The sequence below is a fragment of the Vipera berus genome, assembly GCF_964194415.1.
Source record: "Vipera berus genome assembly, chromosome: 1".
Classification (NCBI taxonomy): domain Eukaryota; kingdom Metazoa; phylum Chordata; class Lepidosauria; order Squamata; family Viperidae; genus Vipera; species Vipera berus.
In genome coordinates this window covers 140,347,248-140,373,579 of record NC_138202.1, presented here as the reverse complement: position 1 = coordinate 140,373,579, position 26,332 = coordinate 140,347,248, and the positions used below count along the sequence as shown (strand labels likewise).

Sequence of the window (26,332 nt, the reverse complement as noted above, 5' to 3'; positions counted from 1 at the left end):
TCAATATAAACTCAGGGCGATATACAGAACAAAAGCATAATATGCTGAAAATAACATTTTTCAAAAACGTATTTCATCTTCAGACTTTTTTCTTTCAAATGATCATCAACTTTACTTTTTAGGTGCTAAGGCTGATCTTAGTACGGTTGAACTGATGCTCTTAGGATGCTCTTAGAATTACCCTTGAGTCCCCCCAGTTTCTATTTCTTGACTGTCTTACTTAAGAGTTATTGTCATTCATAACACCTTCTTCCTCTCTTCATGGTCTCAAAGCTCTGCTTCCCAGGCAAAAAAATAAAAATAAAATAAAGGTTCATCTTTAAATAAGAAGCCATTTCCCATGAGAAGAGATTAGGGGTTGATATGAGCCAAGCTCAAGACTGATAACCTGTCTTTATTTCCAGTTTGTACCAGAATCTTTACAAATTGCAGAGGATGGAAAGGAACATATTTTGACAATCTTAAGTACCATTCCTATTACATGTTTGGCCCAGGATGACATCTGTAAAATTACTTTACAGCTAAGTACTCAGATTTCCGGTAAGTACCTTATGTCAGTTAGCATATAACCCACCACATTTTTGTCCATTTTTTCTGAAGTCACTATACCTGTAATGAATCTAGAAGCAGAGGGATGGTAAAATGCTTCAGAAGTAAAATATGTTTCATAGCCATAATACCAAACAGATGAGGGGGAAAATGTCATTCATTGAGTGGTGTAGAATAAAAATTTATTCATTTTTGTTAACATCAGAAGTTAGTGTTCATGACAGCTAATATAGAATTTTTATATTAGGTTTTATAGAGATGGTGTGGTTGAAATGTACATTGAAATAGAAAAAAATGGGTCCAAAAATCTCAATATAATGATACTTTGTGTTAGTTTAGCTTTGAAAAATAACTTCATATATATATATATATATATATATATATATATATATATATATATATATATATATATATATGTATGTATGTATGTATGTATGTATGTATGTATGTATGTATGTATGTATGTATATGTATATGTATATGTATATGTATATGTATATGTATATGTATTTGTGTGTGTGTGTGTGCTCAGGTCCTAAATATGTGGCTCAAATCTGTTTTCCTTAATTACTGTGAGGCAATAAACAATATGCTTAGGTATAAGATCTCACACATTCTCTTCCTTAATGGCTACGCCCAAAGATAAATGGCTTTTTTATCTGCATCTTTTACTTGATTTGCCTCTTTTTGCCCTAATTTAGCACTGGAAAGAACCAGCTTCAGAGACTGAAAAAAAGAAAGTGGGATAAGTTTTCACTTCTTTTGCACTAAGAGTGAGGCATCTGAAGAATCCACTGTTTCCTGGGACATCCACCCAATGGACGGTGCTAAAAATCATGGATAGAGAACTATGGCATATAGCTCTAGATATCATCTTTACATAGGAAACCATAAAATCCTATGTTTAGATGGAAACGTTTTCATGTATTGAAATAATAAAGGAGAATTTCTGTAGCTCAGGGTTAACATGAGGGCGTCCTTGGTGCTCTCTGAGCTTGGTTGTTTTCTTGCATACATTTGGGAAAGCAAGCAAGCTCAGAGAGAACATGGACTCCTCATGCCTTGAAATACTTTATTCATTTATTTGGTAAACTGTATTGTGAATCCTTGGGAACCTCTGTTTCAGGGGTATCAAACTCACAATGTCACGTGATGTGTTGTGACGTATCGGGACTTTTTTCCATTGCTGGCAATGGGGTGGGCGCAGTTTTGGCATGACGCATCCAGCCCGTGGGCTGGCAGTTTGACACCCCTGCTCCATTTGGTATGAGGATAGACATAGATATTTTAAAATAGATAAATTCATATTGCTGAGATAGATATATATTTGGTCTTTACTGATGTTTTTCTTTTTCTGCATAATACTGTTCCTGTTTCAAAATGATCAAGTGCTGTATAGCGAGAATTATTTTTATCACACAGAGATCATCCAACATCATTTATCTAACAGAAAAATAAAAACTAGTAACTTCTCGACAACATTATGAATTTATCCAATAGATTATACTCTTTTTTTTTTTGCTAACTTGTTAGAAAGGACACCGAACATAGCCCTTTCAACATGCCACGTGGATCTGGAACAAAGGCCCTGCCAAGGAAGCAGCTGTGCAAGAGCAACGCTTGCTGTAAAAGCTGTGAATGACTTTGTAGAAAATGGAAACTTTATCAGATATATCACAGCTAAGCCATTTCAGCCAAGTAAATCTCTGTGGCATGATTATAAGCCCATGGATGTCAAGGTAGGTTAAAGCAACAACCAAGAGCTTTTCAAAGGATGTGGTTAAAAAAAAGAAAAGAAAAAGAAAGAAACAACAACACAGAGCAGTAAATCTTTGTTTATGTTTACCTTTATTATTGTTTTGTCTTGTTTCAAATTTGGAAACTAATCAATCTTTTAAAAGATTAACAAACCAATCCTGATAGAGGTATTTTTTAAAAAAATGTACAGAATAACCCCAGAAGTCAGCTTCTTCATCATTTAGAAAAAGAACCATTTTTGAGAAAGAAAAAATTCTTATATGAGGGCGGGATTTCAATCATTTATATTTGCTCCAATTTGGTTCCGCTTGGATTCAATGAAATTGGATCAGGTTGCAAATATTTCACGTGCTTCAGTCATAAAGCATTCATTTGGTTCTGGAAAAGGAAACTACGAACTGTTCCATAATTTCAAATATATCAAAGTCAAGTCCTCTTGTACCAGCATAAAATTCAGGAGAAATGCAGCAGAATTTATTTGAAAATAATTGTCTTTACCTCTAGTGTTATGGGGAAAGTTTCACGACTGTAACCCAAACCAAGCAATTTGTTATTCATGAATAAAGAATATAGTTTTTATGAATCATGATATAAAATAAGGTGAGAATAAATGTGCAAATGAATGTGCAAATCAGTATTTAGGATGTTATCTATAAGGAATTCTGTTTGTTCTATGATACCAGCCATCCCATCCTGTGCTATCAGAATCTGCTCAAGAAAGTCACCCAGATCTTTCAGAAGAAAGGGGAAGTCCTTGTAGAGAGTGTTTTTAGTTCTATCAGTAAATGAATAGCATTGAAAGGGGTTCTTACTTATCCCCAGATTCCATCTTATTTGAGATTATACACATACATACAAAAAAAATACCATAATGTTGTTTTTTGAGCTAAGCAGTGTTATCCAGAATGCAAAATAACAGTAAGAATTATAAGGCAAGAAATTAAACGCATGGGGGGGGATAAGGGAAATACAACAAAATCTTGGGATCTCATTAACTCCGTATTAACTCCATCCAACCATAATTTTTGGAACTCCCCTTCCTCTTGACCCATTCCTCCTCCTCCTCCTTCTCCTGCTCCCCAAACTTCCTCAAACTATGCATTTATATATCCAATTATATTATTATTATTATTATTTATTGGATATATATATATATATATATATATATATATATGTAAATTATATATATATATATATATATATATATATATATATATGTAAATTATATATATATATATATATATATATATATATATATATATATATATATATATATATATATATATATATATATATATATATATATATATTTGTTTTCTGAGGTTTTCGCGGGTGCTTGTATGTAGATCTTTGGTCATTCAGGTTTTTTCCCTCCAATTCTACGTGGAGAAAAACCCAAATGACCAAAGATCTACATATATATATATAAAGGTTCCCCCGCACGTGCGTGCTAGTCGTTTCCAACTCTAGGGGCAGGTGCTCATCTCTGTTTCAAAGCCGAAGAGCCAGCGCTTGTCCGAGGATGTCTCCGTGGTCATGTAGCCGGCATGACTAGACGCCAAAGGCGCACAGAACGCTGTTACCTTCCCACCGTAGTGGTCCCTATTTTTCTACTTGCATTTTTACGTGCTTTCGAACTGCTAGGTTGGCAGAAGCTGGGACGAGTAACAGGCGCTCACTCTGTTACGTGGCATATATATATATATATATATATATATATATATATATATATATATATATATATATGTGTGTGTGTGTGTGTGTGTGTGTGTGTATATATGTGTATATATATATATATATATATATATATATATATATATATATATATATATATATATATATATATATATATATATATATATATGTATATTTGTTTTCTGAGGTTTTCGCGGGTGTTTGTATGTGGATCTTTGGTCATTCGGGTTTTTCCCCGCGTAGAATTGAAGGTGTAGGAGCAACGTTTCGACAGAATCCCATCCGTCATCCTCAGGCTGGTGGCTTCAGCTTCCTTCTCCCAGAAGAAGGAAGCTGAAGCCACCAGCCTGAGGATGACGGATGGGATTCCGTCGAAACATTGCTCCTACACCTTCAACTCTACGCGGGAAAAAACCCGAATGACCAAAGATCCATATATATATACATATATATATATATATATATATATATATATATATATATATATATATATATATATTGTTGTTGTTAGCTGCAAAGTCATGTCCGACCCATTGCGACCCTATGGAAAACGTTCCTCCAGGCCTTCCTGTCCTCTACCATCTTCTGGAGTCCATTTAAGCTCACGCCTACTGCTTCAGTGACTCCATCCAGCCACATCATTCTCTGTCGTCCCCTTCTGTTGCCCTCAATCTTTCCCAGCATTAGGCTCTTCTCCGGTGAGTCCTTCCTTCTCATTAGGTGGCCAAAGTATTTGAGTTTTAGCTTCAGGATCTGGCCTTCTAAAGAGCAGTCAGGGTTGATCTCCTCTAGGACTGACCGGTTTGATCGCCTTGCAGTCCAAGGGACTCGCAGGAGTCTTCTCCAGCACCACAGTTCAAAGGCCTCAATTCTTTGGCGCTCAGCCTTTTTTATGGTCCAACTTTCACTGCCATACATTGCAACTGGGAAGACCATAGCCTTGACTATACGCACTTTTGTTGACAGGGTGATATCTCTGCTTTTTAGTGTGCTGTCTAGATTTGCCATGGCTTTCCTCCTCAGGAGCAAGCGTCTTTTAATTTCTGCAGTGATTTTGGAGCCCAGGAAAATAAAATCTGTCACTACCTCCATTTCTTCTCCATCTATTTGCCAGGAATTGAGAGGGCCGGATGCCATGATCTTGGTTTTCTTAATGTTAAGTTTCAACCCAACGTTTGCACTCTCCTTCTTCACCCGCAACAAGAGGCTCTTTAGTTCTTCACTTTCTGCCATTAGAGTGGTATCATCTGCATATCTTAGGTTGTTGATATTTCTTCCGGCAATCTTAATTCCCACTTTTGATTCATCTAGCCCTGCCTTTCTCATGATGTGCTCTGCATATAAGTTAAATAGGCAGGGCGACAGTATACAGCCTTTTTTAAAAATCCCATTTATATCCCGCCCTTCTCCGAAGACTCAGGGTGGCTTACAATCTAAGAAGCACAAATCAATGTGCTTAGCAATAGCCTTCATTCTATGTATATGCCTGCTTATTAGGGTTTTCGGGGGGGCCCAAGCAGCATTATTACAAAGTCAGCTTAATTGCCCCCAACAATCTGGGTCTGCATTTTACCTACCTCGGAAGGATGGAAGGCTGAGTCAACCTTGAGCCTGGTGGGACTCGAACCTGCACTAATTGCAGGCAGCTGGTGTTACTTAAGGAGGCATTAGCCCACTGCTCCACCAAGGCTTGCCGGACTCCTTTCCCAATTTTGAACCAATCAGTGATTCTGTGTCCAGTTCTCACTGTTGCTTCTTGGCCCACATATAGGTTTCTCAAGAGACCAATAAGATCGTCTGGTACGCCCATCTCTTTAAGAACTTGCCACAGTTTTTTATCATCCACACAATCAAAGGCTTTAGCATAGTCAATGAAGCAGAAGTAGATGTTTTTCTGGAACTCTCTACCTTTCTCCATGATCCAGCGTATGTTGGCAATTTGATCTCTAGTTCCTCTGCCTCTTCATAATCCTGCCTGTACTTCTGGTAGTTCTCGATCCACATACTGCTGGAGTCTAGCTTGTAGGATTTTAAGCATAACTTTACTAGCATGAGAAATGAGTGCAATGGTGCGATAGTTTGAACATTCTTTGGCACTGCCTTTCTTTGGAATTGGAATGTAAACTGATCTTTTCCAATCTTGTGGCCACTGTTGAGTTTTCCAAATTTGCTGGCAAATTGAGTGTAAGACTTTTACTGCATCGTCTTTTAAGATTTTGAAAAGCTCAGCTGGAATACTGTCACCTCCACTAGCTTTGTTCTTGCTCAGCTTTTCTAAGGCCCACTTCACTTCATATTCTAGGATGTCTGGCTCGAGGTCAGTGACCACCTCATTGTGATTATCAGGACGTTAAGCTCATTCTTGTATAGTTCTTCTGTGTAATTTTGCCACCTCTTCTTAATCTCTTTTGCCTCTGTTAGGTCCCTGCTGTTTGGTCCTTTATCATGCCCATTTTTGCATGAAACATTCCCTTCATCTCTCCAATTTTCTTGAAGAGATCTCTCGTCCTCCCTATTCTATTTTTTTCTTCTATTTCTTTGCACTGTTCATTTAAGAAGGCATTCTTATCTCTTCTAGCTATTCTCTGGAATTCTGCATTCAATTGGGTGTATCTTTCTTTTTCTCCCTTGCCTTTCGCTTCTCTCCTTTCCTCAGCTATTTGCAAAGCTTCCTCAGACAGCCATTTTGCTTTCTTGCATTTCTTTTTCTTTAGGATGGTTTTGGTTGCTACCTGTTCTACAATGTTGCAAACCTCTGTCCATAGTTCTTCAGGCACTCTGTCTATCAGATCTAATTCCTTAAATCTATTTGTCACCTCTATTGTATATTCAACAGGGATATGATTTAATTCATACCTGAGTGGCCTAGTGCTTTTCCCTACTTTCTTCAGTTTAAGTCTAAACTTTGAATGAGAAGCTTATGGTCTGAGCCACAGTCAGCTCCTGGTCTTGTTTTTACTGACTGTATAGAGCTTCTCCATCTTTGGCTGCAGAGCACATAGTCAATCTGATTTCTGTGTTGACTGTCTGGTGATGTCCATGTGTAGAGCCATCTCTTGGGTTGTTGGAAAAGAGTGTTTGCTATGACCATCGTATTCTCTTGACAAAATTCTATCAGCCTGTGCCCTGCTTCATTTTGTACTCCAAGGCCAAACTTGCCTGTTATTCTGGTTATCTTTTGGATTCCTACTGTAGCATTCCAATCCCCCATGATGATAAGGTCATCATTTTTTGGTGTTAGTTCTATAAGGTGCTGTAGGGCTTCATAGAACCGGTCAATTTCATCCTCTTCAGCACTGGTGGTTGGGGTATAGACTTGGACTACTGTGATATTGAATTGTTTGCCTTGGATTCAAACTGAGATCATTCTGTCATTTTGAGGATTGTATCCCAGTATTGCTTTTCCTATTCTTTTATTGACTATGAAGGCTACTCCATTTCTTCTGAGGGATTCTTGCCCGCAGTAGTATACCTGATGGTCATCTGAATTAAATTCACCCATTCCTGTCCATTTTAGTTTGCTGATACCTAAGATGTCGATGTTCAGTCTTTTCATCTCTTGTTTGACCACGTCCAGCTTGCCTTGATTCATGGATCTTACATTCCAGGTTCCTATGGATAAAAAATCTTTCCAGCATCGGACTTTCCTTTCACCACCAGACACATCCACAACTGAGCGTCCTTTTGGCTTTGGCCCAGTTGCTTCATTCTTTCTGGTGCTACTAGTACTAGCCCTCTGCTCTTCCCCAGTAGCATATTGGACGCATTCCGACCTGAGGGGCTCATCTTCCAGCGTCATATCATTTTTCCTTTTGGTACTGTCCATAGGGTTTTCATGGCAAAGATACTGGAGTGGGTTGCCATTTCCTTCTCCAGTGGATCACGTTTTGTCAGAACTCTCTGCTATGACCTGTCTGTCTTGAGTGGCCCTGCACGGCATATGTCATAGCTTCATTGAATTACGCAAGCCCCTTTGCCACGACAAGGCAGTAATCCATGAAGGGGATACACACACACACACACACACACACACACACACACACGTCTCTCTTAAAGGTTAGTAAGGTGAGGTCCAAACCAATCTCCAGGGGATGCTGTTTCAGAAAGCAGATATTGCAGCAAAGAAGGCCCACTTCCTTGCTCCTGCTACATAACAATGCTTAATTTATAGTACACAAAGCAAGCCAATTCTGACTGATTGCACAGGCAGATACCACAGGAGATAGATGGACTCTCGTATCACTAGTCCCTGTGGCATGCAGGGCTCTAATGCTTTGAATTAGATTTTGAAGTTTACCAATAACCAGTGCAACTCATACAACAAATGCATTGTACAGGCATAGCATTTATATTCCCCATCACTACTTCTTAAATACAGAGTCCAAAAATAAGTAATTGGAATTCTAATAATAACCACAATGTAGCATACTTGTACTATGTTAAATCTGATTTGAATTCACCTTTAATCAAATGCAACCCAACTTTGGTGAGTCAATATTAAGAGCAGTGCTGGAATCCTACCTCAAAGCCCGTCTGAATTCCATTTCTCATTTTAACTAGGTCACAGTTCAAGACATCCCTACAGGTTACTGCTACTCTTTCACAGATCCACACTTAATCACATTTGATGGACGGTGAGTATTTTTTCAAGAAATTATGTATATTCTCTTGTAACCATCTGGGAGGACATTTGTGGTATCCGAAGCAGCACTTTGGGTGCTTTTGTTAATCCTCGGTGGCAACAGAGCAACCTATAGGATTAAACGGTGACATTCTAGCAAATAATAATCTAAAACATATTTATTTCAAAAACTTCCATTAATTGCAAGAGAGATTTCCAATCAACTATATTAAGGAAACATTGCAACCTTCTAAAGGAATAGGATTTCTCTGCCTCAATTATTCTTTGTACAATCCTGAAATTTTATTGGACAGTCATGTGCGAAGTCAATTTGTAGTAACACCTGTCAGTAATGGTTGAGTATAAGTGTAGCAGCTACTAGAATGGTATATGGACCTAAGTAACAATCAAAACAGTTCCACTCTGGGAGGCTGAAGCACATTTGTAAGGTCAAGATGAATATATCACTGTTATATGGTCATTCTTTGCGTTTGAAGAAGACACACTATTGTGAAGTTCATCTCTGGATAGGTAGGTGGATCTGCAGTCCCAGTAGGTAAGTGCAGAGTCTGGCACAATGGGGGCACTGAAAGTCCATTGTTATAGTAACAGTGGATGGTATTTTGTGGCACCATTCACAGTTTTCTGTCAGTTTTAGGTAGCATTTATATTCAAACCTGTGGAAACTTCAGAGTAAAGGGGTCACCAGTGTTCTGTCAGCAGCTGCAACTTCTAGTTCCTGTACCCCATACACCAGTTGAAAATACAATAGTTTATAGCAGAGGTGTATTGAAGAATGAGTCTCTGTCTAGATAAATAGGATTCTGTTGAAGCTCTAATTTTTCCTATGAAATTTTCACTCAGGAATTGTAGATCATACAAAAGTTGGTAATTAGTCACCAAAACCACTATTTGAGCATTGATTTTGCTTTCAAACGTATTAAGCCATAAAACACCCTGTTACAACTAAAATATGTTTATTAAGGCATAGAGGTGAAGACATATTCCCATTTCCTTTTGTCAGATGTTTATCTGCCTTGTCCATGTCTGTTGTCATAGCATCAGTTCTAGACACCTATGAGCAGCTCATATGAATTCTTATGCATCCCTAGTTAATAAATTCATTGGAGCGTTTTAGCTTACTGTTAGTGCTGAAAAAGTATTTCCTCATGAATTGTTTACTTTCTGTCCCCTCTGAGATCGACTACCATATTGAATTCTGTAACTTCTCCTTTGATGTTGTCCTTTTGATTGCTTAGGCATTACAGTAACTACATGATTGGAACTTTTGTCTTATACAAGAGCCTTAGCCGTCTATTTGAGGTGCATGTACGTCGGTGGGACTGTGACAGCCACCATACTGCCATTGCCTGTAACTGTGGTGTTGTTGCAGTAGAAGATAATGATATTGTTGTCATTGACATGTGCAACAGGCAATTTCTGGAAACCAAATCTCAGGTGATAATACAAAACATCAGAGCCTCATCACAACAAAACGTCAAAATCATGAAGTCCTATGGAGGAAAAAAAATCACTGTATGTATATCACCTTTATTTTCTATACTATCACTAATGGAGAACAAAATGTGTAAATGGAAATCAAAGAATGAGGTGATTTTCAAAACTTCATAGTTGTACAGTTCTAATATTCTTTGTTTAGCTGATTGATCACTCACTATTAGGTATCTTAAACAATGCAAACTGATGTTACTTCTGCACACCAATGATTTGTTATAGACTTGAATATTACTGTTAGGGCCAGAACACTGGTTTGAATTGTTTCATCAGTCAAAAATATATGGAATAATATTAAGCTATCCTATGCCTCATTCAGGTAGTCAAAAATGGGAGAATTAGACTAGGGGGAAAAAATTCAAATGTTTGTATGTACATTGGGACACTACTACTGTATAGAGATCATCCAGCCCAGAAATCTGGATCCGATGAGTACAATCTGCACAGCTTTAATTTCTAGTAATTTACTAACCAGCTAGTAAAAAAAGGCTGAAAAACTGTCTTTGTTTATTTTTACTTTTAGTTGAGAGAGAGGGGATTGTTGTTTTTTATTCTTTATCTTGACCAGAGTCACTGAAAGTGACTGGGCAGCCATATAAAATAAATAAACAAATATGGGAAATAGATACATCCAGTGATGGGATTCAGCCAGTTTGCACCACTTTGGCAGAATTGGTAGCTAATTTTTTGTTGCCCAGGCCCAGAATGGACTCCCGGAAGCGACATCCACACAGAAAACCGGTTGTTCACATATTTGAATCCCACTACTGGATACATCCATAAAATGTTTCCATTCACTGGGTTTTTCTGTTTTTCCAGATCTTGTTCCATTCAGGAGCCTTTGTTCGAGCTGATCTTAATGACTGGGGAATGAGTTTGACAGTAAGGGCACCGAGTAGTGACTTTAACAGGACCAGAGGTTTATGTGGTACTTTTGACAGAAATAATCAGAATGACTTCCACAGGGCTGATGGGAGGTCTTTATTTTCTCACCAGAATAGTACAACTGAGGACTTCATAGAAGCCTGGAGGTAAAATTTTAAGCGGCAAGGGGTATACTAAAAAAATGAATCACCATTATAAAAATATTCTATATAAACTGCATAGCTTGCTTTTTCAGTGATCTGCACAAGACCTCTGTCCTGCCTTGACAAAAAGACAAGCTGGGATCTTCAGAATGTATCACTAAAAATGTGTTTTTAATCTACAGTATAAACTCTGGAATCATGATGAAAGATCCTATTATATGCCTCTTTCAGTTAAGTTAAGCTTAGACTTTACCAAGCACATTTAACATTTTTGAAATAGATTACCAAATTCATCTGAGAGCTTAATGTCTTCTTGGAGTCCTGATGTCTTTAAATCATTCTCTCTGCCCTCCCCCCAAATATAATTCTGTTACATGTTCTAATTAGCAAAAATCATATCAAACATTTATTAAGTTTACCTATAATGGCACACTTGCATATGATCAATTATTGCATTTATTTATCAAAACCTGGATCAGCATGAAATATATTCTTCCTAGTAATTACTCAATAGTTCATGCTTGTATTTAACAAATGCTTGAGAAAATGTCATCATAAATCAGAAATCATGAAGTATTTGGGTATCAAACATATTTATCAATATATTTTCCTGTGATTGTTGGACATAGATAAAATTTTGCTTTCAATATTTATGCATTGTACTCTATCATATTTTTATTGCTTTCTGGAGATCTGCCTGACTGAAACACAAGGAACCTGTAATTCCAGCATTCTTTATTTTATATCCCTCACTGGGTCTCTAGTTACCAAAATTAGGTATTAGTATTTACCAGTCAGGGTAGAAATGTAAAATGCTATCTATCAAATTAGCTGTTTTTTTCGTCTTTCTGAATTATTTTTTTGGTTTTATTGGTCTGTCACCAAATGCCTTTCCTAGAATATTTTTTGTTCGAATCACTAATATTTTCATCCAGATAACTTGCAAGTAGTGCTTCCTATAACTCAGCATTTTTATGCATATATGTATCTCCACTATTAGATGCTAGTAGAATTTACATTTGGAAAAGATCAGAGACATATTGTTGCAATTTCACAAACCTATGTGACTATAAAATTCCAAGACTTTGGCCAAAACACTGCATATCTCTTTCATCCAAAACCCCACTGCCTCTCTTTCTTTGCAGAAAAAGAGTGGGGGGGGATGTACCTCAATTCAAAAAGAGGCTAAGAACTATCGGGCTAAGATCCTCTATCTTTGCTGAAAAATAACATGTAGATCAGCCTTTTGACTTGCCTGGCCCACATTAACTAATGATGTTTATGTGCCTTGGGCTGCATATAAAATACATAATATAGGTTGTGTGTGTGCATGTATGTGTGTTATAAATAATGTTACAGTTTATGATCTTGTGGGGTTGCCACATGTAGTCCATGGTATGCAGGCTGGACATGTCTGGTTTAGATGGTGACAAGGAAGGGGATTTGGAAGGAGACTGCAATTCCCTGACATAGGAAGGGGAGATTTGCACCCTGGTAACACTTGAATTTATATTTAATTGATCATCATAGCTTTCTTAATGCTGCTTTTCAGCTATGCAACGCATGCCACTTACTTCTTGTCACTTCTGATGATGCAAAGATATGCAGAAGGGCCTCTCCTAGTGACCTTAAAGTATGGACAATAACTTACAGGAATTCCTGACAGTTCTAAATCCCTACAGCCCATCTGCTAATTCAGCAAGGTGTCAGAAGAATAATTTGGGGTTCCAACTCAAGCCACAGTTGCACAATAACAAATCAAAATGAAATCCAGACACGTTGTGAGGAAAGGAGATTTATTTATTCCCCAAAGAGATTTGCCTGTGGGGTGGTGGTGGTAGCTACAGAGAAAATGAGGTACAAAGGGGCAGGTTTATAGGGAGCTTGTCCTTGATGCAGGTCTTGAGGGACATGAATGTGTGTACATGCTGGATCTAGTGTGATATTGGAGGGGCATGGGCGTGTGGAAGTACATGTCATCTGTTATGTTTATTCTGGTGAACATGTGCTTCTGCTGAGAGACAGTTTTAATTAACTCTAGTTGTGTTTTCAGACCTTCTTCTTTGATGTGTGGATTAAGTCTGGGTAACTTATTTGGGAGTTTGACGAAGTTGGAGGAAAAGATTTTCTCCCATTTGCTATTTTTATTGATTAATTTATTTTCAGCTTGACTGTTAATTATCTAGCAAAGATGGGATTTTCAGTCCATTATGGAGTCTGTTAATATTTAAGAGAAGATGGAGAGGGTATGAGGAATAAAATATATTTTGATATAAAATTTCCCACAAAGGATACTGAGTTTCAATCCTCAACTGAGGCTCCTGGCTAGTAAATTCCTATATAGTGGAATACATTCCTAAGGCCTTTGAAGTTATTAAAGGACTATTTTTAATCTCCCTAAAATTATACTGAAATATTTTTTATAACTTGTAGAAGCATATTTTTTATATTTATTCATTCATTCATTTATATCATATTTTATTATTTTTATACTTAAATCAAAGTGGCAAACATAATACAGTACTGCTTCCTCCTCTTAATTTCCCCACAATAATGACCTTGTGCAGGGGGTCGGGCTGAGAAACAGAGACTAGTCCAAAATCACTCTGCTGGCTTTCATGACTTATGCAGGGCTAGAACTCACAGTCTCATGTTTTTCCATCTGGTGCCTTAACCACAAGAGCAAATTGGGTCTCAAAGAACTTTGAAGTTTGATAGTATAGAATTATTGAATTTTCCCTCAAAGCAACTTTGAGGAGGTTTATCACTACATGTCTTTTTTTCCATAGTGAAAAATGAGCATAATTCATTAACTCTGCAATGAGAGAGAGAGAGAGGGGGGGGGGGAGAATGAATTCAACTTGCCTATATACATCAGGGGCCCAAATTTCAGGATACTTTTGAGGACAAAAAAACCTGTCCAGTTATGTTTATAACTTTACGTGCAAAGCCTTCACATCATACATTATGAGTTAGAATGAAATAGAAAGGAAAATACATCATCCAATTGGAGCACTTGAGTAACATCATAGTGAAATTAACTATACTCTGTCTTTTGATACAAATGTTCATTCATTAGGCGTGATTTGTACAATATGGATTTGGTGAATTTTAAGTTCAGTCCACTCAAGGGCACTTTCAAAAGGAACACAGTGAATTGATCCAAGTGTGAAATATATCATTTTCAAATCTTGCTAATGAAGATATGTTACATTCCTTTCAGCCAATATAAGTTTTACAATTGTCATAGGTATGAAAAAAGAAATGAAAACTGATTTAATATAGTTCTGTGCAGCTACACCTTTCCCTTCAAATCATCTAAAACAGTTTGGAATGCCACCTGAATATCTACAAAGCTGTGTTATATTCTACAAATGTTTCCTCAAGTTAACCAATGGTAGTGTTAAAAAAATAGTTCAAATGGTTCCTCCCCCCACCTTCAGTCACATTTGTTTTTCATCATGATAAAAAAAGAGCCCAATAGGGCTTGTGAATGGGGTGGGATGTCAGCAAATCTGCTTCTTGGAGAGGATAAGGGAAGTCAGCAAGGTATGATAGTATCTTTTCTACAGGAGGGAATGGGGAGACCTAGGAGCTAAGAGATCTAGGTTGAAAAATGCAGATCCTGCAGATCTTACATCTCAAAATCATCATAGCATTTCTCTGGAACAAGACCGAAATTGATTGTTGACTGGCTCAGCTTTCAAGATCTACAGGTTTCAGAGCATTGTGAGATCACAAAGATGTGGAATGGATCATGAATCATTATGTTATCTCCATGTCAAAAGGCCTTAGAAGGTCATTGGGAAGATAGCTGGGAAAACATAATATTGTTCACATAAATAGTGACACTTTCCTTTTTTTAGAAAATGGTAGCATGTTTAGGAATAACATAGAATAAAAGATGTGACAGTATTCAAACTTTCACTCTGCTGCTTGAAAGTTTGAAAGCACCCTCATTTAAGGGGAAATACTCTTATTTCTTGTTTTTCTCCTTCCAGAACATGTTCTTTCTTTGTAAAATTCTGCATATTCTTTATAATGATAGTTCTAAGGGAGAAAAAAAACCGCACAAAGACAAACGTTATCAGATATTCAGAACTCTTGAATATCACATTATATCAATATAATCTATAATGTTTTTTCCACTCAGTTTTTTTTTTAAAAGATCAGAAGTTACTTTTCCAAATTAATTTTACAACCCTGTTGATAAAGTTCAATATTTTCACCTTGCCAACATACATTTGTGTATGAAAATCGTTGTAGGGAAATGTATATTTTTGCCTCTTAGTCACTGGAGTATGTGTCAACATTTCCAAGATCATTAATCTGTACTTTCCTATTACCTGTACACAGTTAAAGAAAATATCTGTCAAAGAAAACTGCTAAACTGATAAATTTGCCACTTGTGGGTCAACAGGAAGTAGTGTGTGAGGATGATAATGCACCTGATCTGTCAAGTGTCAGGATGTCAGAAATCCACAGAAAAAGCAGGAGTGTAGAATGTTGCTATGTACAGTATGCAATTTGACATTATCTGCACTTGGCTGCCAAAAATAAAATAAACAAAAGACTTGATCATTCTGCTGATCAGCTGTTTGAAAGGGACTGAATTCAGTCCCGCAAAAAGTGTTCTATGTTGCTTGAACAAATTCTCTCCTTTTTTCTTCAAGTACAGTACCTAATATGTGTTTCACCTTTTTTCAGAAGCACAAATTCTAAGCAGTTTTAAATGCTAAGTTTTTTTGGTTGCAATTTATTAATCTATTGATATATAATTTCCAGCAAATAATAATTTACAATGGTGTACACAACTCCTGTATAAAATGGTAATGTCAACCATAATATTCTATTTAGTGACAAAGAAATGTTTTAAATTTCTTGGTTGTGAGTCAGAAGCAGATCTGTGATAAGCGTCTTAGAATCTGGCAAGAGTTTAGTTTATATGCTCTAAGTAATATCAAGGTTATTTAATCTGCTGGGGGAAAAGTGCAGGGCACCAAGGCTTCATTTTCTTAAAGCATAAATTACTATGCAGCACTTGGTTGGATTGCAAAATTGTACTCTAGTTCTTTGTACATGAATTACCCAAGAGGAGGCAATATTTCATGTAAAAAATATTCAGATTGAAGATCAACTCCTTATGCATTCTACTCTAGTTGCTTTGCAACCAAAGTACAGTTTAAAAAAAAAAGAGAGGATGAGTGGGTGGGGTGGGCAGATAGTGCTGAGTTTGTACATGTGGCCTAGTGGTGAAGATGCTTACCTCCAACTCAGAAGGTGGAACGTTCAGTCCTAGGTAGTGGTAAATGTTTCTCTCCTAGGGCATGAAGGAAAAATATCTGTTGCAAACTCCACATAGGCATCAGGAAGGGCATCCAGTTAGTTAATGCTCAGTTCCATCCAGTCACCTTGACTCTGCCCCAAACAGAGACTGCAGGGGAATAAAAAGTTTTGTTGTTTTTTAAAAAAAAAATCCAAATCCAAATTTATGTTCTGATAAAAATCTGCCTGAATCATCAGCTATGTGAGAAAGAAGGCATGGCCTTTGGAACTAAGGTTTTCATCTCTGCCATTTGCATTGCTGAAAAGCCCAATGGTTGCAATGGAAACCTCCATCGGTCTTCGGCATCCTGCACCTCTTGATTGCTAAACAGAATTTGCTTGGCAGATTACAGGCTGTGCAAAGCAGTCAGAGGTTGTTGGTCATTAGAAATAATAATCTGTTGTTGCTAGTTTTATATGCCTATTGTTTGTAGTTCAGCATATTGTGGTACATTTTTATTAAAAAAAAACCTAAGAATTTGTATCAGTGTGAGGTGTGTCAGGTATTTTAACAGTTTTACCTGTTATTGTATTTTATCAGGATAGCTCCAGGAATGAGCTTGTTTGACAACATTCCCTCCTCCTCGAAATGGCAAAAGACAGAACATTTCTGTTTATGTCAGACGGAGCCTGAATCATACTTGCAACCTTTAAATTCTCTGCATACTTTTTGGAATTCTCCCCCACAATCTTTTGATTGCCATGATGAGAAAATTTATTACACTTCCATAATTCCATATCTAGATGTCACATCAGATTATGTCATTCACCTGAAAACAAATCCTTTATTGTATGACGAGCAAAGTGTTGCTAGTATCTCTAATAATTGGGAAGATCTTCAAAGAGAAAAAAGGCAAGGCTCTTTGGAATATTCACCTATTTCTTCTTTCCAAAGTCCAACTGACTTGGAAAGTTTTTCATATTTTTTCCCAGAAGATTATTTTGAAGGGAAGTGGCCTAAAGTTCAGACTACGTGGCCAACTCCAAGTGGCCTGACCTCAGCTGAAGTCTTAACACATTGCAAGACATTGCTTGAAAATTCTGCCATTGGCTCAGCTTGCAAAGGGTTTCTTGGCACCCAACTCGATGTGGCCATTGAAATGTGTCTTTCAGATGTGCAGATTAAGGATGATCTCAAATGGGGAGAATTACTTATTCCATTTTTGGAAAATGTCTGTGAAAAAAAGGTCATTTTAGAAAATGTAACTGAATATGAGATACCTGCTATCCATCACAAAATTATCACAGCACTGAGATGTCCCAATCTCTGTAATGGCCATGGACAGTGCACTATAAGGGGCTGTCAATGTTTTGAAGGCTACACCTCCTATGACTGTAGAATTGCCAAAGGTAAGTAAAACATTCTATTTCCTCTTAATCATCTTATTTATTTCTTTACTATATTTATATGCCACCCATCTCGCAGTTCGAGGCAATTCTTATTATTTTATAGCATTGAATAAATGGGATGAATATCTGCAGTAAATTGTTTGTTGTTCAAACAGTATCACTGGTTAAGATAAACTAATAAATAGGTTTTTACTTTGAAAAAGTTTATTACAGTACCTGGTTGATTACTTTGTAGAAGTTTGGAGGGTTTGGGGCTAAGTTTTGTTTTCATTTTAACTAATTTGTAAAAAAAAAGTGAGATGGTTCCCTTAAACAAATTGGCTTTATGGAATTATGATTTAGCCTTGTCATCTACATGCCAACGGAAATAGAAGTCTGACAGAAATATTATGTTAATACAAGAAAGTTAAGAAGTAGTCTGTTTATACAATTTGTACAGACTGCCCATTATAGTAGTTTACAATTAACAGAAGAATTAAAACATAATTGAAGCTACTTAACTCAGGTAATTTTTATACCATACCAGCTTACTGGAATAGTAAACTTTTTAAAACTTTTTTAAAGGTATGGAGGCTGGGAGCATTTCTAATATGATAGGGTATCCTAGAGGATGGAGGGGAAGGAACAGGCTCAGGCTGAACCCCTCAAAGACCGAGTGGCTGTGGATACCGACATCTCGTATTGTCCAACATGTTCCATCTCTTTTGATGTGGGGAGGTATTGCCCCACTCAGAAAGGGCCCACAACTTGGGTGTCCTCCTGGATTCACGGCTTAACTTGGAGGATCATCTAACTGCTGTGACCAGGGGGGCCTTCGCACAGGTTCGCCTGGTGCGCCAGTTGCGCCCCTTTCTGGACCAAGATGCTCTATGCATGGTCACCCACGCCCTTGTCACTTCTCGCCTGGATTACTGCAATGCTCTCTACATGGGGCTGCCCTTGAAGTGCACCCGGAGGCTTCAGCTGGTGCAAAATGCAGCCACGCAGGTGCTTATGGGAGTTTCTCGATACTCCCATGTTACACCACTCCTGCGCGAGCTGCATTGGCTTCCGGTTGCCCTCCGGGTGCGATTCAAGGTGCTAGTAATTACCTTTAAAGCCCTACATGGCTTAGGCCTGGGTACTTGTGAGACCACCTGCTGCCATTGTCAACCTCCCATTGCCTGGTTCGCTCCCACAGAGTCGGCCTCCTCAGGGTTCTGTCAGCTAAGCAATGCCAGCTGGTGACCCCCAGGGGGAGAGCCTTCTCTGTGGGCGTGCCGACCCTCTGGAATGAGTTGCCTCCGGAGCTGCGGATGGCCCCTGACCTTCAGTCCTTCCACCGTGACCTGAGGACATGGATGTTCCAACAATCGGGCCTGCACTGACTATAGTTTTAAATTTGGTTTTATTGGGTTAATTGTTATGTATTTATTACAATTATTGTTTAATTCTTTTTTAAATTTTGTATTTTATGTTTTTAACATTTTATTGTTGTGAGCCGCCCTGAGTCCTTAGGGAGAAGGGCGGCATATAAATTTAATAAATTCAAATTCAATTCAATGAGATGGTGCAATTCAGGAGATGACCAAGCTAGGCCCGAGGAAGGGGTCAAATGCATCATCAATCATGAGTCCCTTCATGCCCATAAGAGATCTAAGTCCAGCCCACCTTGAATTCATTTGACTCTTACCTACCTCCAATTTGCTCTGGCCGTTAGTAGTTCAGATACTTGTAGAGTATCTTTATAAATCTTTATAACCATTTGAATTGCCTGAATCCTCTGATTTCCCTGGCATCTGATACCTTGTTCCTTAGTATGATGGTAAATGGGAATGACCTTGGGAGACAGATGGAAGAGCTGCAGCCTAAACAACTACTATGCAAAAGATATTTCAGCCCAGAGAAGGAAAAGGGGCATGGGAAGCACCTGAGAAAGCAACCTCCCTGGTTTTCTGGAAGGTCAAATTAAAGGAGGGGAGAAGGCTTTTCAGACTTGCAAGATTCTGTTACTGTAACCATATAATAAAGGTAGTGCTAATTCACATAGTTTATGCTTCTTTCTCGGAGTATCTCAAAGGGCTGACACTCAATCTCCCTCACCTTTCATGGAATAGTGGAGCTTTGAATACCTTCTCTTCTGACCACACGGGGCAGCCCTATGTGGTGAGAAACTCAGTCCAAGACACAGAGGCAAATCACAAATGGCCTTTAAGGCAATAACCAGTATTTATTTAATAATTTAATTTAATAATATTTATATACCGCCCTTCTCCCTGAGGACTCAGGGCGGTTCACAGGGCAAAAGTCAAATACAAAGTACAAACATTAAAAAAAGATTAAATAATTGCCCAAGTTAAAACAATTAATACAATAATAAAACCCCAAAAATAAAATTAAAAATACAAAAAAATAAAAACCCCACCAATCCCCATCAGGCTAGGCCGGCTTGTACATACAAAAACGTCTTGAGATCGCGACGAAAGGAGCGAAGATCGGGCGCCATCCGGAGCTCTACCGGCAACTGATTCCACAGCTCCGGAGCGCCCACAGAGAAGGATCTCCCCCTGGGCGCCACCAATCGACATTCTCTGATCGGTGGCACCCTGAGGAGGCCCTCTCTGTGGGAACGCACAGGGCGCAGGGAGCTTGATGCCGGCAGCAGATGTTCCCTAAGGTACTCCGGCCCCATGCCATGAAGGGCTTTGAACACCATTACCAGTACCTTGAATCTCACCCGGAAGGCAACTGGCAACCAATGCAGCTCACGGAGCAAAGGTGTAACGTGGGAGTATCGGGAGACTCCCAGCACAACTCTCGCGGCTGCATTCTGTACCAGTTGGAGCTTCCGGGTGGTCCTCAAGGGCAGCCCCATGTAGAGACCGTTGCAGTAGTCCAGACGAGAGGCCACGAGCGCATGAGTGACCGTGCATAAATCATCCCGGCTAAGATAGGGCCGCAACTGGCGCACCAGGCGAACCTGGGCGAAAGCCCCTCTAGTCACAGCTCCTATATGGTCTTCCAAGGTGAGCCGTGAATCTAGGAGGACTCCCAAGTTGCGAGCCCTATCTACGGGGGGTAATAGTTCACCCCCCATAGCAAGAGGTGGAATGTCCGAATAGACCCGGGATGAAGGTATGCAAAGCCACTCAGTCTTGTCGGGGTTGAGTTGAAGTCTGTTCCTCCCCATCCAGACCCGAACCGCCTCCAGGCAACGGGACATCACGTTGAGGGCATCACTGGGGTGGCTTGGGGTCGAAAAGAAAAGTTGGGTATCATCCGCGTACTGATGATACCCAACACCAAAACCACGAATGATCTCACCCAGCGGTTTCATGTAGATGTTGAACAGGAGAGGCGAGAGGACCGACCCCTGAGGAACTCCACAAACGAGAGACCTCGCGGTCGACCTCTGCCCTCCTGCCAACACCGACTGCGAACGTCCCTGGAGATAGGAGGAGAACCACTGTAAAACTGTGCCTCCCACTCCCAGTCCCCTGAGACGCCGCAGCAAGATACCATGGTCGATGGTATCGAAAGCCGCCGAGAGGTCTAATAGGACTAGAACAGAGGAATATCCCCTGTCCCGAGCCCTCCAGAGATCATTCACCAGTGCGACCAATGCCGTCTCCGTGCTGTGCCCGGGCCTGAAACCCGATTGGTACGGGTCTAGATAATCCGCTTCATCCAGGACCAGAGGGAGCTGATGCGCCACCACACTCTCAACAACCTTCGCAAGAAAGCGAAGGTTGGAGACAGGACGAAAGTTGTTCAATACAGCTGGGTCCAAGGCAGGCTTCTTGAGGAGAGGCCTCACCACCGCCTCTTTCAAGACGGCGGGGAAGCTACCCTCACCCAAAGAAGCCGATATAACTGCCTGGAACCAGCTGCGTGTCCTCTCCCGGGCTGCATAGACCAGCCAGGAAGGGCACGGGTCCAGTAAACATGTGGTGGTGCTCAGCCTCCCCATGATCCTGTCCACTTCCTCCGGAGTCACAGAATCAAACTCATCCCAGGTAGTATCGACAAGACCGCCCGTGTCCTGATCGTCAGACTCTGCCCAGTCAGAGTCCAGACCGGTCCGAATCCGAGCGATTTTGTCCAACAGATGCTGGTTAAACTCCTCGGCACGACCCTGCAAGGGATCCTCCCTCACCTCCTGATTTAGGAGGGAGCGAGTCACCCTGAACAGGGCGGCCGGGCGATTATCTGCGGACGCGATAAGGGTGGCGAAGTGGTTAGACCTCGCCTCCCTTATCGCAGCGAGATAAGACCTAATGTGGGCTCTTAGTCGCAATCGGTCGGATTCGGATCGGCTGGATCTCCAACCGCTCTCTAGGCCCCGTCTCCGACGCTTCATCTCCCGGAGCTCCGCAGAAAACCATGGAGCTCGACGGGATCTGCACCGGGTCAGGGGCCGCAGGGGTACAACTCGGTCAAGAGCCTCAGTGGCCGTCCTTTCCCAGGCTTCCACTAAGGCATCTGCCGAGCTGTGAGCAAGGGAGGCAGGTGGGGACCCCAGCGCCGCCTGGAACCTCTGGGGATCCATTAAGCGTCTGGGGCGGTACCATTTAATTGGTTCCATACACCCACGGCGGGGGGTGGCAAAACGGAAGACCAGGCGCAGGAGATGATGATCGGTCCATGACAGGGGCATAATAATTGGAGAGCCCCCACCAAGATCATCTAACCACCGTCCAGATAAGAAAACTAAGTCAAGGGTGTGGCCTCCCTCATGAGTCGGTCCCAAAATTACTTGCGTCAGGTCCATGGCCATCATGGAAGCCATGAACTCCCGAGCCAACTCAGATGATCCTCCCAGCGATGGTAGATTGAAGTCCCCCAAAACTATAAGTTTCGGGAACTCAATCACCAGCCCAGAGAGGACATCGAGCAGCTCAGGCAGGGCTGCTGCTGCGTGACTAGGCGAAAGGTACACCAGCAGCAAGCCCAACTGCGCACCAGGGCCGCATCTCAGAAAGAGAGACTCACACCCGACTATCTGGGGAACGGTGGCCTCCCGCGGACATAAGGTCTCCCTCATAAGAACAGCCACACCCCCACCCCTACCCTGAGCCCGAGGCCGGTGCAGCACCCGAAAACCTGGTGGGCAAAGGTCAACCAGAGGAATCCCGCCCTCTGGGCCCAACCAAGTCTCCGTGATGCAAGCCAGGTCCGCCTGCTCACCCTCGACCAAATCACGGACGAGAGGAGCCTTATTAGAGACAGACCTGGCATTCAAATACACCAGCCGGAGGCTGCACACCCTCACTCCCGGGACCTTGAATTGGACCCAGGAACTAATTGGAAGGCAATGCAATGCCTTCAGCACTGATGTAAAACTGCTGAATAGGTGTAGACAACCAGGGAGATTACCTTGGAGAATCAGGTCTTCAGACACTTTTGCCAAGAGAAAATTTGGGGAGGGGGGAGGCAGGAAGAAGGATTAATGGGCTGAAAAGTACCCATGGCACTTCAGAAAATAACTGAAAAGTATTACGTTACTAGTCTGTTTGGAGACTTTTAATTGGTCTCATAACTAAAACATTGAGTCTAATCTTAAAATGAAGGAAAAATAATAGTTTAGATAACAGTTGAATGAATTTATATTTAAACTGTGACAAAATGACAAAGTAACTAAATTGATCACTGTCATCAATAGGGCTGTATGTAACTTTAATTGTATTAACTTTATTAAAGTATGTTATTGTACATTTTTTATTTGTATCAGTATTTATATTTAATTACCATTTTGTAGTTCATTCACAACATTAATAGATGTTCTTTTAGAATATCTATAACTTATAGAAGTCATTTTAAACTTGTTCTGACCATGGAACCTGTTAGGTTTTTTTTTTAATTTAATTTTTTTTTAAGTTTGTTTTTTTTTTAAATCCCAATGAAGACACAAAGTAGCAGTGATGGCAAATTGACAGGAAAATAAAACCTGTGGTACTTGGAATTTATTTATGCAAATGTATATGTTAAACTTATTTGAATTTCACAAAAATGGATGTTCCAATTACAGCACTGGAATTTGTTTCCCTTTTTTCTGTTTTCACCTGCTTCAATATGGTATGCAGTTGTACCAGTTTGTAGTCAATGTTCCATGTCTGAAAAAATGTTCACATACATAAATGTTTATTAAGTCTAATCAAAAAGCAAAATAAATACAATATGCATATGCTGATATATATATATATATATATATATATATATATATATATATATATATATATATATATATATATATATATATATATATATATATATATATATATATATATATATATATATATATATATATATATATATATATATATATATATATATATATATATATATATATATATATATATATATATATAATCTATCTTTTCTGAGGTTTTTGCGGGTGTTTGTATGTAGATCTTTGGTCATTCGGGTTTTTCCCCACATAGAATTGGAGGTATCAGGGCAACGTTTCGACGAAATCTCATCTGTCATCCTCAGGCTAGTGGCTTCAGCTTCGTTCTTCTGGGAGAAGTGTGTGGTAGTGGCTGTTTTTTCTTCTTTTTTAAACTGCCAGAGGGGGTGTGGTCTGTGGGTGGAGGTGTGCTCTGATTGGGTGGGGGGCTAGCTGTGTTTTGATTGGGTGGGAGTGTGTTTTGAATGGGGGCTGTGTTCTGATTGGGTGGGGATGTGTTTTGAGTGGATGGGCTGGTCTCAGCTGCCAGCCTTAGACCTGAACTGGTGAGTTGTGCTGCTTTTGTTCGGCTCCGTGTTTGTGGTGGTGCCATGTTTTTATAGTGGGTGTCAGTTTGCTTATTGTGTGGTTTGGAGGGGATTAAAGTGGCTGATGTTGCAGCTGTAGTTAGGTTTCTGTTTTGTGGTTGTGTGTCGTTATCGTTGTGGGTTCGGATTTGCATCGAAACGTTGCCCTGATACCTCCAATTCTACGTGGGGAAAAACCCGAATGACCAAAGATCTACATATATATATGCAAGGCACAATATGAGATATCACTTAGAACAATCCCTTTCTTAGACATGTTGATGGACAGTTGTACATAAGATGACATACAGCATAACATAGACAATAGTAATGGATTAACATAGTGAAATTAAATTTGGATTTTTTCCCCTCTCCATTATGACTGCCTGGCAGAGGCACGTATCTTCTCTTTGTTTATTTGCCTTTGCAAATCTGATTCTCTGAATATGAACACTGGTGGATATCCCACTCTGAAGGGATTTGAGGCATACATGTACATCAGCCAAGCAATGCAATCTGACATTTCTTCATTAATTCCCACACAGATCAATGGGACTTAGTTCTAAGTAGGTGTGCAGAGGATGCTGCCATGATTATTAAGCACATCTCCGGGGGGACATGTACATGTACCTTCAAGTAACTTAGAAACTGAAGAGGGAGGAAGAGACACACTTTGATAGTTGTTGCACAGTTAGAAATGTTTGTTACTTTCAAAAGCTTTCGTGCGTTTGCATGTGGCAAAGAAATGGCATGGACTGCTTGCGAATGCTTGCTTGCTGCTTGCTGCTTGCAAGTAAGAGAGGAAGAGTAGTTATCAAGTCAGAAGCAGATGGCTGAATGTGTTTGAAGTTTTTTTTTCCTTAGTTCCTCAGAATCCATTCAAATCTCTTAATCTATAGGACTCAATTTGAAAAGCCCTTCATAATGCATGCTGGTTTTTGCCCTCCCAAATATTTTGTAGTGCTGTCTCTGATTCCCCCATTCTCTACGGTTTATGGGGAAAATATTTTAATAATGCACTTACATTAATTAAAAGATTTATCCTAGGAATTGTACATCACTGACTGCAAAACTTTTATTTGACTTATCTAACAATTGCGCTTATAATCCTTGGCACATAAACCTTTGTACTCTGTAAATCTCCACCTGCTGATTTCTGAATTTAGTTCTAGTCAAGCACATATGTTATTGTAGCCTCAAAATTGCAGACAAACCTAAGCAAATATGCCAAGTTGTAAAACTGAAAAGAGTTCTTAAAAATTGGCGGTCAGACAAAAGACACCCAACTCAAACTCCACTGATTAAAAATCCAACATTCAAGCATTACTTTAAAATTATTTTCTACATGCAGACAGCAATTCTATGTATGATCCAATCAGAGAGTGCTGAGAAAAGTTAATAACAATCAGAACTACAATGGCTTTGCCTTTCATTATGAAGACCGTTCCCTGCTTTTCTTAGGCTTCACTGACAATGTAACAAGTTCATGTGGTGTTGTATGCTTTTGTCTGTATGCATGCAAGCCTTCCCCATTTCAGTTGCCTATTGATGCCTGACAAGCCTTGAAGGAGGTTTGTTTGAGAAATGTAAATCAAGGGCAGGGGTGGATATTATTAACTTTTAATAATGACTGTGTTTAATAACTCACTTTCAAAAGTCCTCAAAATGTAACAATCAACTCTCACAAATGAGTATGAGCTGGCACTAGTAGACCATTGTCTTTATTTTTGAGGGTGGAGGCTCATTTTCTGAGCTTGTG

At 39.6% G+C, this 26,332-nt stretch overlaps 1 protein-coding gene across 1 annotated transcript in view; it reads left to right on the top strand.

The window, feature by feature from the left end:
* VWDE (von Willebrand factor D and EGF domains) overlaps positions 1 to 26,332 on the top strand; it is a gene marked incomplete at its 5' end in the record, with an annotated part of 228,776 nt that overhangs the window by 27,333 nt on the left and 175,111 nt on the right. The window contains 7 exons of the mRNA XM_081339263.1: positions 405 to 540; positions 2,083 to 2,288; positions 8,563 to 8,636; positions 9,883 to 10,159; positions 10,958 to 11,169; positions 17,033 to 17,297; positions 17,397 to 17,841. Of these exons, the coding sequence (XP_081195389.1) occupies positions 405 to 540; positions 2,083 to 2,288; positions 8,563 to 8,636; positions 9,883 to 10,159; positions 10,958 to 11,169; positions 17,033 to 17,297; positions 17,397 to 17,841 (1,615 nt within the window). The remainder of the gene's footprint in view (positions 1 to 404; positions 541 to 2,082; positions 2,289 to 8,562; positions 8,637 to 9,882; positions 10,160 to 10,957; positions 11,170 to 17,032; positions 17,298 to 17,396; positions 17,842 to 26,332) is intronic.